Source organism: Sorex araneus, chromosome X, assembly GCF_027595985.1.
Source record: "Sorex araneus isolate mSorAra2 chromosome X, mSorAra2.pri, whole genome shotgun sequence".
Classification (NCBI taxonomy): Eukaryota; Metazoa; Chordata; class Mammalia; order Eulipotyphla; family Soricidae; genus Sorex; species Sorex araneus.
In genome coordinates, this window is record NC_073313.1 from 274,924,706 (window position 1) to 274,943,637 (window position 18,932).

The following is an 18,932-nucleotide window of genomic DNA, read 5'->3' on the forward strand; positions in this document are numbered from 1 at the left end:
ACGAACCAGCCCAGTAATTAATCACACAATGACTTCAGAAACACAATTTTGAGATAAAACAATAATCACAAATTGACTTTCATTGCTCTAAGTCTTGATAATTACATTTGCCTTTGTGTTATAACAAATGATATGAAGTAAATTTCTTTGTACCTGCCAAGAGGGCAGGATGGGTTGACAGGTGGTAAACTGGGAATATTGATGGAGGGAAGGTCAAACTGGTGGTGGGATTAGTGTTGGTATTTTTAATGACTGAAACATAAAACAAATTGTATTATGAAGAACTCGGTAAATTGTGCTGTTATAATAAAAAAAAGTAATTAAAAAAAAGAGTCTAGAAAGGCGGTAGTAGGGGACAACAGTGTGTGGCACAAAGGACATGAAAAGCTAAAGGAAAATATAACAAAACTGACATGGCTAGGTGAGAAAGGAGGAATAAGACTAGTCTCAGTGTTTACCCAGAGCATGGTATTGGGCAGTACATGGTCTGTGGTCTGAAAATCAGTCTAGGATAACTGCTTTTTAAAAAAATAAACCCTATTTTTATGAGGCTGAAGAGAGAGTACTGTGGGTAGGGCTTTTAGCTTACACACAGCTGACCTAAATTCAATCCCCAGCATCCCATGTGATTCCCCCAAGCCGCACTTGGAGTGACCGCAGAGTGCAAAGCCAGGAGTAAACCCTGAGCAGCACCAAGTGTGGCCCCAAAACAAACAAATAAATAAACAAAACTTCTTTTTATGCATTATAAAAAACATGCAGTTTCATTAAACTTGAGAAGCATAAAGAATGAAATGAACTAACACCAATACCACTCCATCACTGTTGTTAATGTTTTAATATACTTTCTTTTCTTTTTTTGAAGGGGAGTAGGCTGCCTATTCCCAGCACAGTGCTTGTGGGTCACTCACAGTGATGCTCGGGGGGACAGTGAGATTTCTGGGATGAAGCCCAGGATTCCCATACGCAAAGCATATGCTCCAGCCTAGCTCCCCAGCTCTAGTATATTTTGATTTATACTTTGTACAGGACTGGAGCAATAGCACAGCGGGAAGGGCGTTTGCCTTGCACGCAGTCAACCCGGGTTCAATTCCTCTGTTCCTCTCAGAGAGCCCGGCAAGCTACCGAGAGTATCCCGCCCACACAGTAGAGCCTGGCAAGCTCCCCGTGGTGTATTCGATATGCCAAAAACAGTAACAACAAGTCTCACAAATGGAGACCCTACAGGTGCCTGCTCGAGCAAATCTATGAACAACGGGTCAACAATGCTCCAGTGCTACTTTGTCTCTGCTATTACAAACAATTATAAACATATTTGACCTTCTTATGTGGTGGCTGATTTCTCTTTCAAATCTCTCCACACTGGGCATGGAGACAGGATGGTTCTTATGTCCTCCTATCTTTTCCCCAACTCACTGCCTTTAAATATTATGTCCTCAAATTCTAAAACTCCACTACCCCTCTTGTTACAGTGAACACCAATGAAATTCACTATCCCTCTACCTTTTAGATTTGAGTTCCTTGTTCATTGTCATTCCAAGATAACTCCTTTCATAATTCTTGGCTATTTTTAATATCTGGGTCCCTGAATTCTTCTTTCTCCTCTCCTCCAATAACCTTAACTTTACCTATCTTGATTACTAAACTCAGATATTATCACTCCCAGGTTCTGTAATCACACCAAACTTCAACTTCAAGCATTCTCTGCTTCCTCTTATCTTTTCAGCTTACTCATTTACTCCAATTTTCGATCTTTCAACCTTGTATAATCTACCTTTTTCTTGTTCAGAACTACATCTTCACTCCCCTCTTTAACTTCGTTTAAATTCCATGACCTATGAGAATATGAGAATACTCTTTGGCCATATCTCTCAGACACTGCCACTCTTTCACTTTGTTTTAATCATCTGCCAAACAAGAAATTCTGATTATAAAAAAGTCTCCACCAATTCTATGGCCAAATCCAAAAAACTCTTATAACTAGAACAACATACAGCCATGTTAAGTCGTAACATACAGTCATTCGCTTGCATGAGACTTCAAAGCTAGCCTGCAATCAAATTTCATTTCCCTGTGTCATTTACTATCCATCTCTTCTAAGGAATATTACTTTCTCTCTGTCTCATTTTTTTCATTACTTAACACTTTCTTTTTTGCATATGCCCCTCCTTAAGGAGGGCGATACAGTTGCTCCCACAAGGCATGCAATAACCTCAGAATTCTGTACGTGGCCAGATGCATGCAAACCCACACACAAAAAGGTGCAAACTACAGACAGCATTATCAAAGAGATGTGCAAGCACTAGGACTAGCAGTGAGACCCCCAGCATGTGCCTGAGTACCAGAGTGACCCCTAGCAAGTACTTTAACCAGAATGTGAAAAAGTGTTGGGTACCAGAATCCAGAATGCAGGGGCCCAAGATGGGTGCCATCTGTGGGCATATCTCCTACAAGAATTTCCCCTGAAGGAATAGCTTTATATCTGTTTATGTTTATGTTCAACCAAACCCATGTTTATATTTCGGTTCGAACTGAACCTGTTCAACTAAATATCCTCAGATATCTAAAAGTCTAATTCAATAAAGAACGTTTGTACTTCTGATATTCAATAGTTATAACCAATGAATACTGTAAACTGAGGACAGCTAGGGCTCTCAATTCATAAAGCAATTAGCCCCCAATCTCATGCTTTTTCTCATTTTTTCTTTTTTTTTCTTAATCCTCACAACACCCCTGCTTCAGGACTATTCACCTAGGGCTGGTTCCTGACAATAAAAGCATCACAACTGAAGCACTGAAACTAAAGAAATGCTAAAGAAATGCACCTCCAGCACACAGAACTATTGAATTGTACAAGCACCAGTCAACAACCAAATGTGTAAGTGAGTGTGAGTGTGAGTGTGAGACAGTGTGTGGGTGAGTGTGGTGTGAGTTTATGTGTGTGCATGACATCAAAAAAGGAAAAGAGCAATAGTACAGCGGGTAGAGCATTTGCCTTGCACACGGCCGACCGAGGTTCGACTCCCAGCATCCCATATGGTCCCCTAAGCACTGCCAGGAGTGATTCCTGAGTGCAAAGCCAGGAGTAACCCCTGAACATTGCTGGGTGTGACCCCCCCACCAAAAAAAAAAGAGAGAGAAAGGGAAAATTTATTATTTTTTTGGTTATAATTTAAGTATAACATTTTTTAATTAATTTATTTTTAATTAGTGAATCACCGTGAGGGTACAGTTACAGATTTATACACTTTTGTGCTCATGTTTCCCTCATATAAAGTTCGAGAACCCATCCCTTCACCAGTGCCCATTCTCCACCACCAGTAAACCCAGAATCCCTCCCACCCTCCCCAGTCCCATCTTCCCCCACCCCACCCTGCCACTGTGGCAGGGCATTCCCTTCTGTTCTCTCTCTCTAGGTGTTGTGGTTTGCAATAAAGGTGTTGAGTGGCCACTGTGTTCAGTCTCTAGCCCACATTCAGCCCGCATCACCCTTCCCCCGCATGGCCTCCGACCACATTATACTTGGTGATCCCTTCTCTGAGTTGCCCTCTCCCCAAAATGTGAGGCCAGCCTCCAAACCATGGAGTCAACCTCCTGGTACTTATTTCTACTAGTCTTGGGTGTTAGTCTCCCACTCTGTTATTCTATATTCCACAGATGAGTGCAATCTTTCTATATCTGTCTCTCTCTTTCTGACTCATTTCACTCAGCATAAAACTTTCAATGCCGATCCACTTATATGCAAAATTCATGATCTTCTTTTTTTCTAACAGCTGCATAGTATTCCATTGTATAGATGTACCAAAGTTTCTTCAACCAGTCATCCGTTCTAGGGCATTCGGGTGTTTTCCAGATTCTGGCTATTGTAAACAGTGCTGCGATGAACATATAAGTGCAGATGTCGTTTCGACTATACTTTTTTGCTTCTCTGGGATATATTCTCAGCAGTGATATTGCTGGGTCAAATGGCAGCTCAATTTCTAATTTTTTGAGAATCGTCCATATTGTTTTCCAAAAGGGCTGAACCAGTTGGCATTCCCACCAGCACTGTAGAAGGGTCCCTTTCTCCCCACATCCTCTCCAACAGCGGTTGCTTTTGTTCTTTTGGATGTGTGCCAGTCTCTGTGGTGTGAGGTGGTATCTCATGGTTCTTTTGATCTGCATTTCCCTGATGATTAGTGATGCAGAGCACTTTTTCATGTGCCTTTTGGCCATTCATATCTCTTCCTTGGGAAAGTTTCTGTTAATTTCTTCGCCCCATTTCTGATGTGGTTGGATGTTTTCTTCTTGTAGAGTTCAACCAGTGCTTTATATACCCATGATATCAACCCCTTATCTGATGGGTATTGTGTGAATATCCTTTCCTATTCTGTAGACTGTCTTTGTATTCTGGTCACTGTATCTTTTATGGTGCAGAAGCTTTTTAGTTTAATGTAGTCCCATTTGTTTATCTCTGTTTCCACTTGGTTGGCCAGTTGCATGTCATCTTTGAAGATACCTTTATCTTCAATATCGTGGAGGGTTTTGCCGACCTTGACTTCAATGTACCTTATGGTTTGTGGTCTGATGTTGAGGTCTTTAATCCATTTTGATCTGACTTTTGTGCATGGTGTCAGGTCGAGGTCTAAGCCCATTCTCTTGCATGTGGTTGTCCAGTTGCCAGCACCATTTGTTAAAGAGGTTTTCCTTGCTCCACTTCACATCTCTTGCTCCCTTATCAAAGATTAGATGATCATACATTTGGGGTTGTGTGTAGGGATATTCCACCCTGTTCCATTGGTCTACGGCTATGCCTTTGTTCCAGTACCATACTGTTTTAATTGTTACTGCTTTGTAATAAAGTTTGAGGTTGGGGAGGGTGATGCCTCCCATTGTCTTTTTCCCAAGAATTGTTTTAGCTATCTGTGGGCGTTTGTTATTCCATATGAAATTTAGGATTGCTTGATCCGTTTATTTGAAGAATGTCATGGGTATCCGTATAGGGATTGCATTGAATCTGTATAACGCTTTGGGGAGTATTGCCATTTTGACAATATTGATTCTCCCTATCCATGAACAGGGTATATGTTTCCATTTCCTCATGTCCTCTTTTATTTCATGGAGTAGGTTTTATAGTTTTCTTTGTAGAGGTCTTTCACTTCTTTGGTTAAGCTGATTCCGAGGTACTTGATTTTCTGGGACACGATTGTGAATGGGATTGCTTTTTTCATGTCCCTTTCCTCTGCCTCATTTTATGTGTATAGGAAGGTCATGGATTTTTGGGTATTGATTTTGTAGCCTGCAACTTTACTGTATAAGTCTATTGTTTCGAAGAGTTTCTTAGTAGAGGCTTTAGGCTTCTCTCGATATAATATCATATCGTCTGCAAATATTGAGAGTTTGATTTCTTCCTTTCCTATCTAGATGCCCTTAATCTCTTTTTCTTGTCTAATAGCTATCACAAGTACTTCCAGTACTATATTGAAGAGGAGTGGTGAGTTGGGCATCCTTGTCTTGTGCCTGATCTTAGAGGAAAGGCCAAGAAAGGGAAAATTTAAAATAGACACGCTGAGAAAAAAAAAAAGATGTAAATATTACCATCACCACATAAGAGGCAGATATCAAAGTAAAAGAGAAAATAAGAGAAAGTCAAACAATTCCCAAAATCCACATAGAAAAATGGAAGTAATTTTTGTATGGCATTCCCCTTAAAACAATAAGTTTTCTAAATGTGAATGGCTGAATTTGCCCAAGGCAGGGAATGTCAGAATGGATCAGGGAAGAGAAAAGAGATTGGGGGAACAACCTTCTTCTGTTTACAAAAGACTCACTTGAACTACAATCATAAACACAGACTCAAAATAAATGCTAGAAAGCAATCATTTTTAAACAGTACGATGGGGTAGGAGCATACCAGGCACTCAATACTTCCCATGATCCTGCAAGAGCAACTCCCAACTAACGAGCCAGAAATTACCCGCAGTACACCATCTGGTGAGGACCAAAACCAGAAACTAATTATGTTATATTTTTTTTGTTTTTATTTAGTTGTTTTTTACTTGGTTTTTTATAGGCTCTCATTCTCATTCATGTACAGTGGTTAGGGGCTTGCATTGCATGCTGTAGACCCAGGTTTGATCCTTGGCACCACTGTATTGCCCTGGAGCCCCAGCAGGAGTGATCCCTAAGCACAGAGCCAGGCCTCAGCACTACTGGGTGTGGCCCAAAAACAAAACTAAAATAAAAATTTTAAGTAAATTTTTTTTTTAAGTGGGGATGACTGTACCTACATCAAACTAGATTGCAACTAAAAGATAATGAAACAGGGATGGAAGATATATGATTACAAGATCCATATAGCAGAAGACTTAATACTCACTAGTCTATGTGCTAAATAATCATAAATTTATATAGGCAGACCAGAGAGGTATCACGTGGTTTCAGATGTCTGCCTTGCATACAGCTGAATCCAGCTCAGTCTCTGTGAACAGCACTGGAGTGACCCTCAGAACAAAGCCTTGGAGCACTATCAGTGTGACTTAACCCTAATCTCCCAAATAACAAAGCAACTACTAATAGAACTAAGGAAACACAACTCAAATAATACAATTATAGTGGACATTTTACTATTTCATTCTCACCACTGAACAAGTCAACCAAACTGAAAATTCTGTGAAGGAAAAAAGCCTTAAATAAAGATTTAGAAAAGCTAGGGTTAATAGATAATTACAGGGTCCTCTACACACACACTTCCAAACAAATTCACATTCTCCAATACACATTGAACATTTTACAGGATAAGTCACATGCTGAGGCACAGAACAATTGTCAGTAAAGTCATAAAGACTGAAATCATGCCAAGTATCTTTTCAGATTACAATGCTATTCAGACAGACAATATCCATAAAAATAAATAAATGAAAGATGGGAAAATACAACCTATAATGAATATTCTTCTATTAGGTCAAGAAGAAAATCAAAAGAAAACAATTTAATTTTCTGGTAACAAATGAGAATGAAGGCACAACCTATCAGAACATATGGAACACAGAAAAAGCAGTACTATGAGGGAAATTCATAGTAATACTATTTTACATTGGGAAACACAAAAAAGCTCAAATAAACAACCCAAGTACAACCCAAGAAAGTAGAGGGAAAAAAGCACTAAGTGAAAGGATGGGACAATGTTGAACAATGTTGGAACATTGTATGACTGAAAATCATTATCAACTTTATATCTCATGGTGATTCTCATATATATATTTTTTAATAAGTAGTATATGTGCTCTAAACTAATTTAAATTGAGTTTACATGCAGTCATTCCCAACTAAAAAACCTATTACCCAAAACTGGAGAATACTACAACCACTATTACACAATAAATACCTATATAGAATTTTTTCTTGAAAAAATTAAATGATACCACATTGGCATCAATGTAAGGAGAAAGGTTATGGTAAAAAAATAGAAATATATAAAATATCTGTACAAACATATAAACTACAGAGAAGCCCGAGAGCAAAAGGAGGGTGAGTAAAGCCAGAAAGATAGTTCAAAGAGCTGGATTGCATATTTCAGGAATCCCATACCATACACATGGCTCCCTAAGCATCTCCAAAAGCAACCCCCAGAAAATAAAACCCAGCACCTGCAGGTGAGGTCTAGAATACAAATAGTGGCTGAGTAGAACCAAAGAGATTTTTGCACCACCGAAAAAAGGGAAGAGAAATGTTATTAAGCTGTATTTCAAAAAAAGTAGGAAGCAGTCTACAGCAAAGGGACATAAACTAGGAACTAACATCATTTGATCTCATCTACGATTTCTTTCCTCCCTTTTATGCTGAGTTTGGTTTTTCATCATTCCTAAAGGATTAAGAGATCACAGTTTGACAGTTCCACTTGCAAACAATCGTTTACAAAGTGCCAGCACAGTGTAGGGAGACAGCTCAGGGGCTGGAGTGCCTGCTTTGTGTGAGGCATGGCCTGGACCTCAAGTACTCTGAGGATTAACTGGAAGGGTTCCCAAGCACCACTGGTTGGTGGTGTCCCTCCAAAAAACTAAACATTAAAGCATAAACCTCAGACTAGCTTCAAGAGGTTAGAAAGAGTGCGGGGGTGCTAGAGCACTCTGACTTTCACCCGTATCTGTTTAATCTCAAGGAAAATGGTTAAAGTCAAAACTGTTAAAAGAGCTACAACTCCCTAATTTCTAACTGATACAAAGCCATAGTAATAGAATGATATTCAAATCAAACCTTAGATCAACAGAGCAGAACAGAATCCAGAAATAAACGAATGCATGTATGTTCAATTTTAATTCACAACAAAGAGTAAATACTCAATCTCAGAGGGGATGAGAAAGATAAAAAGATATAAACTTCCCATTACAAACAAGTCAGATTAGTGGTGTACCACGTGGCAACTTTAATAATTGCTGAGTTTCAAAACTGTCAAATATTCATGAAGATCAGTGTTCGTCTTGTCCACATACAAGACTAATGTAATACTCAAATACACTTCCATGTTTGGTAATTACGTTTAAAATCAAAACCAGCAGAGCAAATGACAGCTCAGCCGTTTAGGTCCAGCAGTATGGAACACATCTAACAAGAACTTGGAAACTCAGGATCAGCTGTGGGGCAAAATACTAACTGTCTCCAAGCTAGGGGGAATCTGGGTTTGCGTCAAATCATTTCAAGTGTGTGAGGTCAAGGAATGCGGATCCCGGCTTCCCCTGGGGGCGAGATGGTCAAGTGACTGTAGTGACCAAATGCAGTGTGGTTCGCGGACGAATCATCAAGGGACCGAGGGAACGATTCAAGAGAGAAGTGCGATATGGGGCTCCTTCCCCGAGAAGTGTGAACCCCAGACCCTGCAGGTCCCACTCTCTTTGGAGGGCTCCAGAGCCCCGAAACAGCGGGGCGGTTGGCTCCGCGTGGCCCCCATGGGCCCCACCACCACCACCACCACCACGTCCGTCGCCCGCACCTACCTACCTTCTGCAGGAAGTAGCGAGTCGAGAACTCCCGGGGACCGGAGCTGCGGGCGCTGGAGCCCGGGGCCGAGTGCAGGCTGCTGAAGGCTCTCAGGGCCGGCGGGACGCGGGCGGCCGCGCCGGGCGTCAGGGCGGCGACCAACAGAACCGCGAGGGCCCCGAGCCCCATGGCTGGCGGCCGGCGGCGGCGGCGCGGGTGCAGGGATCGGGCGACGCGCGCAGACCCAGCTCAGCTCGGAGCTCCGCCCGCCGCCGCCGGGCTCCTCCCCGGGGAAACCCGGTGCCGCCCCGGCGAGGCCCGAGCCTGCCTCCAGTCCCGCTTCCTTCCCCCCAGGAGCAGGATCACCCTCTCGGGCTGGAGATGCAGTTCAGTGGCCAGCGATGTCCTCGGCTGCCACCCAGGTCCCGGCCGGCCGCGTCTCCACCTGGGAGCGTCCCATCCCCACGCCATCTTCGCGTCCCCGGGCCCCTGCGTAGCACGCTCAGGTAGCGTCTGGCACGGCGGCGATTCCCACGGACGCGTGAGCGAAGGGCGCGGGGCGGCTACCCTCCAGCCCACCAGCAAAGGCCCGCCCTCGGGGGGTCTCACGCTTTTCTCCCCGGCCATTCTTCAATCTCAGGGTCTGTGCATCCCTCACCCGCTCCACCCCCAGGCATCCCCACACCCTGAACCTGTCACCCAGTCCCCGTGCCCCCCCATTCGGTCGCCGCCCCGCAAGACTCCGCTCCACAGCACCAGCCCCGCCCCCGAGAACATTGAACCAAACGCGGAGTCCAAGCCTGGCGAGGAAAACAGAGCAAGCACGTGACCCCGGCGACCGGCCTTCTGATTGGCTCTGAGGAGCATCGTCCACGCATCACTTCCGGCGGAAGGGGCCGCGGGAGATTCAAGCGGAAGGCTTGCGGCTGATGGCTGCCGGACTAGAGACCTCGGTCCCACAGGAGTCCGGGCTGAGGTCCTAAGCCTCAGGTGAGGAGCTACGGGGAAGAGGTTTTCTGGGAGCCAAAGGAAGGGCCGGAGCCGCCCCGCGAAGCCCTTAGCAGTCAGTCTTACTCGGCCACAGGCGAGGGCCGACGCCCCGGGGACAGAGGGCGTCTGGAGCGCGGACTTTGTTTCAACGCGAGAGCTTTGCGGCCGCTCTGCTGGCGCCGCGGGTTCCGTGGGGCCGCGAGCGAGCGCAGGGAGCGGAGTGCTGCGCGGTTTCCCCACAGCCTTGGGTGTGCTTGGGTGGCACTTGGGTCGGTCTTGGGTCAGTCGTGCCCTGACTGCTCAGGTGGGGAGAAAGTGCTTCGCTGAGCCTAAGGGATGCTCGGCTTAGAAACGGTGCTTCCCCCGTGTAAAAAACTAAAGCACGCCAGCGGGCTCTCCCAGCAGCGCTGTCTCACCGCCCACGTTCGGTGCTCTGGAACCCTGTGTGTGGCTGTTGGTCAAGGGCAGGCGACGGAAGGAAGAAGGCCAAACTGGTTGCTTGATCAGTTTATTTCATTCTCTCTCTCTGCTTCTCTCCCGGCTCTGGATCTCTCTCTGGATCTGTGGATCTCGCCGCCCAACCCACTCTCACAGCCTAGTTAAATCCTCCCAGCATGAGGGGTTGGGGCTTACACATAGGTGTGGTCACAATCAATAGGGGTAAAGTTCTTTCCCTCAGAGGATGCTTCTCCTAGGACTGATTCTCTTTAAGCAGGAGGATCCACCCAAGAGCCGAATCCCATGGGTGTGTTTCTCCTCTCCTTGTCCAACTAACATATAAGTATTCGTAATATTAATCATTTTATGTGGACACAATAAGAGATACATTAAAGCTTATAGAATTGCTCTCCTGAGGGCCATCTCGATCTCAGACTACAGTGCTCAGGCCAAATTAGTCTTTCCTATCCCTGGCAGGGTCCTAGTCTCGTCATTACATTTGGATCACGACAGGATTTGTCTGTGATCAATCTCGTAACTTATAGTTAAAAATTAGGCACTTTGGCCAGGCCCATCTTGATGCCAGGGTAGCACATAACTCACCGCTTGCCCTGAATCCGTCCCGTCCTTCATTGGGACCCTGCTTTTGGGGTGCTAGGAACTGAAGGCAGCTGAGGCTTAAGTGGAGAAAGCAGATGCCCAGGAATGAATAATATTCGAAGCCGATTAAGTCCCAAGTAACAAAAGCATAATATTGTCTTCTTGTGTCTATACAAAAAGGACATGGCTCTGAATAAACTATGCAGAGGACTCAAGGAGAAGAGAAAAAACAATATTTACAAGTCAACAGAACACTAAGAAAGAAGCTACAAATAAACAGGAAGCACTGTAACGGGAGTAACCCAATAAACCTAAACTATCAGAGGCTATGTTATCCTACATCCCCGCTCGGTCCTCAGCCTTTCGGTCAGGCGGGTCCTCCCAGCTCCTCCTCTCCTCTGACGCCCAGGACGGCCCCCGAGACTGCTGGCCAGGCAGTGACGGCAGCCTTCCCGCTGGCTGCCCCGCCTGCCTTAGGTCTGACCTGGCTGTCCCCTTTTGAGCCCAAGTGGCCCCTCCTCTCAGTTCAGGAGCTCCTCCAGCTTTGTTTGGCTTCCCAGACGGGAGAGTGTCTAAAGTCCCTCAGACCCTTCACTTTGAGACTTCTGCCCCCGGCCCCAGCCTGGCAGACCTCACTCATTCTTTTCAAGCTTCAGCTGATGAAGTTTTTTGCAATATTGTGATTTAGAAGAAGGCTATATATTTTTTAGTCATTCAGATGAAAAAGTACTTTTATAGAGCTAGATAAAGATAGTTTTTCTGTGTGGTTCATGCCCTACAGCTTTCCTAGCCCTTGAATTTCCTGGGTGATAAGCACAATAAAAAGCATCTTTTGGTCTGGTGTTTGCTCTCTTGTCCTCGGGTCTAGAGAAAGCTTCAAGCCATAAAAGTTTGCCTGGGTGTCTTCTTGTTGGTTGGGTCTATGATAACGAAAATAACTTTTGGGAAACATTGAATGGGGTTGGTTGTCAAGAAAAACATGGATTAGTGATTTCCTGGGATGGAAGAAGGGCTGGAGATTCAGTTTAATGATAAGTGATTTCATCAGTGACAGCCCAATTAATGAAGTCTCAAAGGGGACAAAAAAGGGCTTGTGAGAACTTTCAGTTTGGAGAGCTTCATTCAGCACTTCCATATGCCACTTGGCTCAACCCCAGCCCATGGCAGAAACATACACCACACACAGTGCCAGGGATCTACCAGAGCCGACAACATGCAAGGGAAGCACCTTAACCCCTGGACTCTCTCCAGCCCCCAGTTTCATATTTTTGCATGTGACTGCAGTTTTCCCAGCACCATTTGTTGAGGAGACTCTTCCTTCCTGCACCCAGCTCCTACATCATAGATTAACAGTTTATGTATCTGAGGGTTTTCCTAGGCTCATAATCTGTTCCAGTAACTTGAGAATCTGTCTTTATTCCATTACCATACCATTTTGATTGTTTTATTTTTGTAGTATGATTTAAAATCAGGGAATATGATATCTTCCCGTCTTTTTTTCCCAGAATTTCTTTTGCAATAGGGGGTTGACGGGGTTGGGGGTGGAGGGGAGTGTCTTGGGGGAGGCACCTTCCAAGCAGTGCTAAGGAGATCCAGAGGCTCCTCCCAACAACTTTTGGTCAGTTGAATCAATATTTCAGTGTAGGTTCCCACAGAAGTAGTGCTGTTTGGGTCACGTGATGCCAGGAATTATCCAGACACCCTGAAGTACCTGTTACCTCCAGGGCCACACAGGTGGTGCTCATGGACCTCAGAGCTGTCCCCCATCAATGCCTAGGGGATTGTTTGCTGGGAATCGAAGCTGTTTCATGCAAGGCAAATGCTTTAACCCTCTTACTATCTCTCTGGATCTATTTGAAAGTTTTATATTATCACAAATTGATTAGCATTTTTTTCCCAAGTCCTTGAAGAATGACATTGGTTTTTGTTTTCTTTACTGAAGCAAAGTAGTTTTTATTCAACAAAACTTTACTTAGAAAGATGTGAGAGGAGAGGCTGGAGAAATAGAACAGTTCAAAAGAGAACATGTGCTTCTCAAGAGTGGAAAAGGCAAGCAAAGAGAAATAGAGATAAGCAAACGAGATAGGAGGAGAATTTGGGCTTGAAGAGCAAGCCAAAAAATGACATTGTTTTGATGGGGATTGCATTGTGTCTGTAATGGTTTGGATATGGTGGCCATTTTAATAAAGTCAATTCCTCCAGTTTATGTATGTGAGATATTTTTTTCATGTTCCCGTTTTTTTATATTTCTTTCAATAATGACATGTCATTTACAGTGTATAAGTCTCTCACATCCTTTGTTCATTAAGTACTTGATGTTTTTGGACACTTTTAAATGAATTGTCTTTCTTATTCTATTTTGTTGTTTGCATATAAAATGTAACAAATTTATTGTTTCCAAAAGTTTTTTGACAGGTCTTCAGGGTTCTGTTTTTTTTAGGCCACACTTGTTGGTACTCAGAGGCTAGTCCTGACTATGCACAGGAGTGTATTCTAGCAGTGCTTGGGGCACCTTTGTGGGGCCCAGAATTTGAACTGGATATGCAGGAGGCAAGGCAAGAAGGAACCTTGACCCCTGAACTATCTCTCCAGCCCTTAGGACTTTCTTTGTATATTAATCTGTTGCCTGACAAAATGATAGTTTAACTTTTTTACCAATTTGAACATTTTTTATTTCTTTTTCATACCTGATTGCTCTGGTAAGGATTTCCAAAACTACATTGAATAATGATGGAGGAAGTGGACATCCTTGACTTGTGCCTGAGCTCAGAAGGCTTTAGTTTCTCAATATTCAATATGATATTGGCTGTGAGTTATTGTACAAGTCTTTACTCTTTTGATGTTCCTTTTGAATTCCTATTTTGTTTTATCATAGGTGAATGTTAAATCTTGTCAAAAACTTTCTCTGTGTCTATTAATATGAATTTATCTTTCCATTTCTTAATGTGGTATGCTATATTGTCTTTCTTTATCAATAATACCTCTATCTGGTTTTGGTGTTAAAGTCATATTGGCTTGGGCTGGAGCAATAGCACAGCGGGTAGGGCGTTTGCCTTGCACGCGGCCGACCCGAGTTCGAATCCCAGCATCCCATATGGTCCCCTGAGCACCGCCAGGGGTAATTCCTGAGTGCAGAGCCAGGAGTAACCCCTGTGCAGAGCCAGGTGTGACCCAAAAAGCAAAAAAAAAAAGTCATATTGGCTTCATAGAAATTGTAGAAAAAATTCTCATTTTTTAATATTTTAAAGAACATGAGTAGTATATTTAATAAATCTTTATTGAAGTTTTGGAAGAACTCTAGTGAACCCATCTGGACCTGGAGTTTTGTTGTTAGGGAGATTTCTAATTCCTGTATCAATTTCCTTACTCATGACTAGTCTGTTCAAGCTTTCTGCTTCTTTCTGATTTAGTCTTAGGAAGTGGTATTTTTTCAAATATGCATTTATTTCTTCTAGATTCTCCAAGTTAATGTCATAAAGTCATCCTCAGTAACCTCTTATCTCATCTTTTATATTCATAAGACATCTGCTGTAATTTCTCCCCTTTCATCTCTGATACATTTGAGTTTTTTCTATTTTTCCTTACGAGTTTAGATGAGATTTCATTAGTCTTGTTTATTCTTCTAGCTTCTGGTGTCATTAATTCTGAATCATGTTCTTGATTTCTTTTTTTCTTTTTAATTTTTTTATTTTTATAAAGTTGTTCGCAATAATTCATTACATTTAATATTCAAACACCAATCCCACCACCACTATACCTTCCCACCACTGTTAGAGGAAAATGTGTGAAGATTGTTGTATTTCATCCTGGAGCCATGAAGCCCTTGTATAAGAGATTACAAACATGTATGTTAAACCCAACAAATGTATGATACTCTTGGTACATCAGTAGGGTAGAATATGAGAGGTTGCTTCAGGTCACTTCAGGAATTCTGAAATTTAGAATACAATTATAGAACAGACTCACTCATGGGTAAGTGAATCTTTGTCACTCTCTTCCAGGAGCTTTATTTCTGAGTCTCTGGATCTTGACCATTGATGAGGTTATATGGCACCAGGCGAGTTTGTGGGTATGACTGCCAAAGAACTGGTAAACTTGGGAGCTGGGGAGAGGAGGTTCAGTCCCGCTCCAAGCAGACTGTTTTTTTTTCTGCTGGTTCTTTTGAGGGTAAAGCTCCTCTGAGCCTGTGGAGAGCAGCTGTGAGCATGGTGGCAATTGAGTTCTGGAGGTTTTCGGCTGTCGGGGTTCTGCTGGGGCTGACAGGGAAATTCAGCCTGCCCCGCTCTGAATTGCCTCAGTGAAGACAGTGTGGTGAGGAGTCAGGCTTGATTTCTATAGCATTGATTTCTAATCTGATTTTTATTATCTCCTTCCTCCTACTTTGAGATTCATTTTCCTAGTTTCACAAGTAGTGAATTTAATTTGATTTTTTTTTCTTTATTCCTTATGAAAGTCAGTGTGTATTGCAATAAATTCCTCTCTTAGTTCTTTTGTTGTGTTCCCTTTGCTGTGCATCCTTTGTATATTTGTGCTCATTCACTTCTAGGAGTCTCTTTAATTTTTTATTTCCTTTTTTTTCCCTTTTTTTTTTTCTTTTTATCTACTGGTTCTTTAGAGCAGTTAAGGGAGAGGAGAGGGCTTCTTAGTTATTCTTTGCCAAATGGCTGGTAGTTGAGTGTGAGAGACCAGAGATGTGATACTGTTCAGGCTATGTGGTGTTGTGGATTACCTTGGCATCCCAGTAGTGGCTTGGGGCCAGCGAGGACATAGCCAGCAGTCAACCCTGGACCAGAACTGGACCCTGCAATGCTAAGGGGAGACATGTGATGGTATGGATTGAACTGCATGCACCAGCTGAAGAAGGCAAACACATTAGCCCTGTATCTCTCTTGACCCTGACCCAATGGTTGTTTAACAGTAAATTGTTTATTTTCCAAATATTAGAGCTTTTCCTGACTTTCTTTACATGGTGAATCTCTACTTTCATGGCATCGTGGTCTGAAAAGATATATTTGATATGATTCCCTTTTTGTAACTTTTTATACACTGAACTTGTGCCCCGGAATGTGATCTACCTACAGAATATTTTGTGTGCACTGGAAAAGAGTGTGTGTTACATTCGTTTGAAAGATGGACAGTCCTAGACATCTTTATTTAATCCCCATTCTTCCAATTCCTCATTTTGGGCTCTTGTTTTTTGGTGTTCTGTCTGGTTGATCTGTCCAGTGATAAGAGTAGGATATTAATTCTCCCACTACTATTGATTTGCCATCTGTGTATATGCTCCATTGTATTAGCAATTGCTTTATAAACCTTGCTGCCCCTTTGGTCCTTATGTATCAATGAGTTAAGTATTCTTGATCTGTTGGTTCCTAATCAGTATGCAATGTCTGTCCCTATCTCGTTTAACTTTCTTTAATTCTTTGGTAGAAAATATGACTGTGCCTGTTTTTTTTCTTCAGGTTTACATTAGGCTATATGATTATTTTTTCACGTTTCATTTTGAGCCTTGTCTTCTGTAGGAATTGAGTGGGTCTCTTGTGAGCAATGGAAAATTGAGTTTTATTTACTGATCCATCTTTTCTTTTTATGGAATCTCAGTGAGATACACAGTTGCAAAGTTGTTCATGATTAGGTTTCTTTCATATAATGTTCTAACACCCATCCCTTCACCAGTGTACATTTCCCAATACCAGTATCCCCATTTTTCCTGCTCCCCATCCACCTGCCTCTATGAAAGCACTTCTCTATCTCTCTCTCTCTCTCTCTCTCTCTCTCTCTCTCTCTCTCTCTCTCTCTCTCTCTCTCTCTCTCTCTCTCTCTCTCCCCCTCCCCCTTCCCCCCCCATTCTGGGCCTTATGATTTGCAATATAAATACTGAAATATTGTCAGATATATCCCTTTACCTACTTTCAACACTCAGTTCCTATCCAAAACGATCATTTCCATCTATTACTGTCATATTATCGCTTTATCCTAACTGCCTTTTGCACCCTGCCCCCCCCCCCAATCTTGTGGCAAGCTTCCAACCATTGACCAGACCTCCTGGTCCCTACTTTCCCCTGCCTTGGATATTAATCTCATTTTATATATATATATATATATATATACATATATACTATATCTCACAAATGAATGCAGTCATTCTATAGAATGGTGTTTTTATGTTTGGCTTTATTTTGATTCCACACTTGTTGAGCCTTGTGAATCAGTGTGTCTCCTCAGATTGGGGGAATTCTCGGTTATTATTTCTTCAGCTAGCCCCTTTCCTTGTTCCTTCTAAAATTTCTATAATTCTGAGTTTTTTTCTTTCTGATATTATCAACCATATCTCTTAAATTCTTTTTTTTGTTTTGTTTTCTTTTTTTATTATTATTTTATTATTATTATGTAACACTGAGAGTTACAAAGTTATTTATAGTTGGGTTTTTGACATACAGTGTTCCATCACTGATCCAGCAAGCTGTGTCAACTTCCCTCTACTAGTGTTCCCAGGCTCCCTCTCCTATCCTTCCCTCACCCCCGCCTCTTTTATGTTTGGTGATTAGAGTTTGGATCTTGCAATTTCATTGTTGTTAACTCTGTAGTTTGGATATTTAGCTCTATAATTCCTTGACACCACCGATGTACCTGAATCCCCTTGACCCCTCCCCATTGCTTCTCATCTTCTCCCTGTCATCTTCACTCTATTTCTTTCCTTGTCCCTCTGTTCGGAGCCAAAGGTGATCTAGACATCCCCACTTTACACCATTGCATTTCCTCATCTAGTTACTTCAAATACTACATATAAGTGATATCATCCTGTGCTTGGCCTTCTTTTTCTGGCTTTATTTAACACGATGTCTTCCCATTCCATCTATTTTGTAGAAAATTGGATGTAAAGTTCTTTTTATCCCACTCTGCTATTATCTCTTTTTTAATTGATGGTGTTGTGTATCTTGTCTTCAAGGTCACTGATTAGATTTTCATTTTCCTTAGTTCAGTTGCTGAGACTTGGTTCTGTAGTCTTTAGCTCCTTCAGTTCTACTTGAATGGTTTCTTCCATTTTTCCCATCACTCTCTTCAAGGTTATAAATTCCCTGTTCAAATTATTTTTTCAGATCATTTAGCTTTGAGAGGATTGTTATTAAATTTTATTCAGGCATTTTAGAAAGATCTGATGTAATTGAAGATCTTAGATTTTTTTTTTTTGTCACTGTCCACTGATAAAGCTGAATTCCTTTTTTTTTTCCCCCATTGTTCTAGGCCTGCATGTAGCTCAAGATGGAGGTTCAGGTTACCACATGCAGAGATCCAGTGTTTTCCTGTGTTGAAGGGGTAATATGCAGGCCACTAGACTTGGGCTACCTCCCATGGGTAGAGGCCCCATACCATCTACCTCCATCTTGCAGGCAGGTGCCAGCCACTTAGGTCTCTGGGGTCCATAAGCTTTCTTAAAATAGGACTCATTCATTCAGAACTGGAATGATAGTACAGTGGATAGGATGCTTGACATCCATGTGGCCAACCTGGGTTTGATCCTTCGCCCTCCCAAAGCCTGCCAGAAATAAACTCTGAGCCACTCTGGGTGTGACACAAATAAATAAAATAGAATCCACACATTAGACTTCTCTAATCTTTACCCTTTCTATATGCCATTCCATATTAAATATTTAATTTTTTCTCCCTTATCAAACTGTAAGAGTTACTCTAAAATTTTCTAAGATGGTCCGATTATTCTAACTTTCTGAAAGAGAAAAATATTACATGTGTATATGGGCATGGGTATTTATAGGTTGTTTAATAAGATGCTTATAAGATTCTTCTAAGAACTTTATAATGATCTAGCTAAAAATTTGCCTGGTAATAGAAACGAGCAGATAATTACAAAGTGACCTGCAAGATACTTGGAGTGCCTCCGGACTTGATGATTTAACAATAACAGCATTAATCACAGGTGTTCACCATTA

The 18,932-nt window shown here is 42.3% G+C and overlaps 2 protein-coding genes across 2 annotated transcripts in view; one reads left to right on the plus strand and one right to left on the minus strand.

Annotated features, from left to right (window-relative positions):
• The window catches only part of PRCP (prolylcarboxypeptidase), a 98,695-nt gene extending 89,141 nt beyond the window's left edge, over window positions 1-9,554 (minus strand). Inside the window, exon 1 of the mRNA XM_004621169.3 lies at window positions 8,977-9,554. Coding sequence (XP_004621226.2) covers window positions 8,977-9,144 — 168 coding nt within the window. The 5' untranslated portion in view covers window positions 9,145-9,554. The remainder of the gene's footprint in view (window positions 1-8,976) is intronic.
• A 120-nt stretch (window positions 9,555-9,674) lies between these two features.
• DDIAS (DNA damage induced apoptosis suppressor) overlaps window positions 9,675-18,932 on the plus strand; it is a 28,515-nt gene continuing 19,257 nt past the window's right edge. The window contains exon 1 of the mRNA XM_055119707.1: window positions 9,675-9,945. The gene's annotated coding sequence lies outside the window, so the exon portion shown is untranslated. The remainder of the gene's footprint in view (window positions 9,946-18,932) is intronic.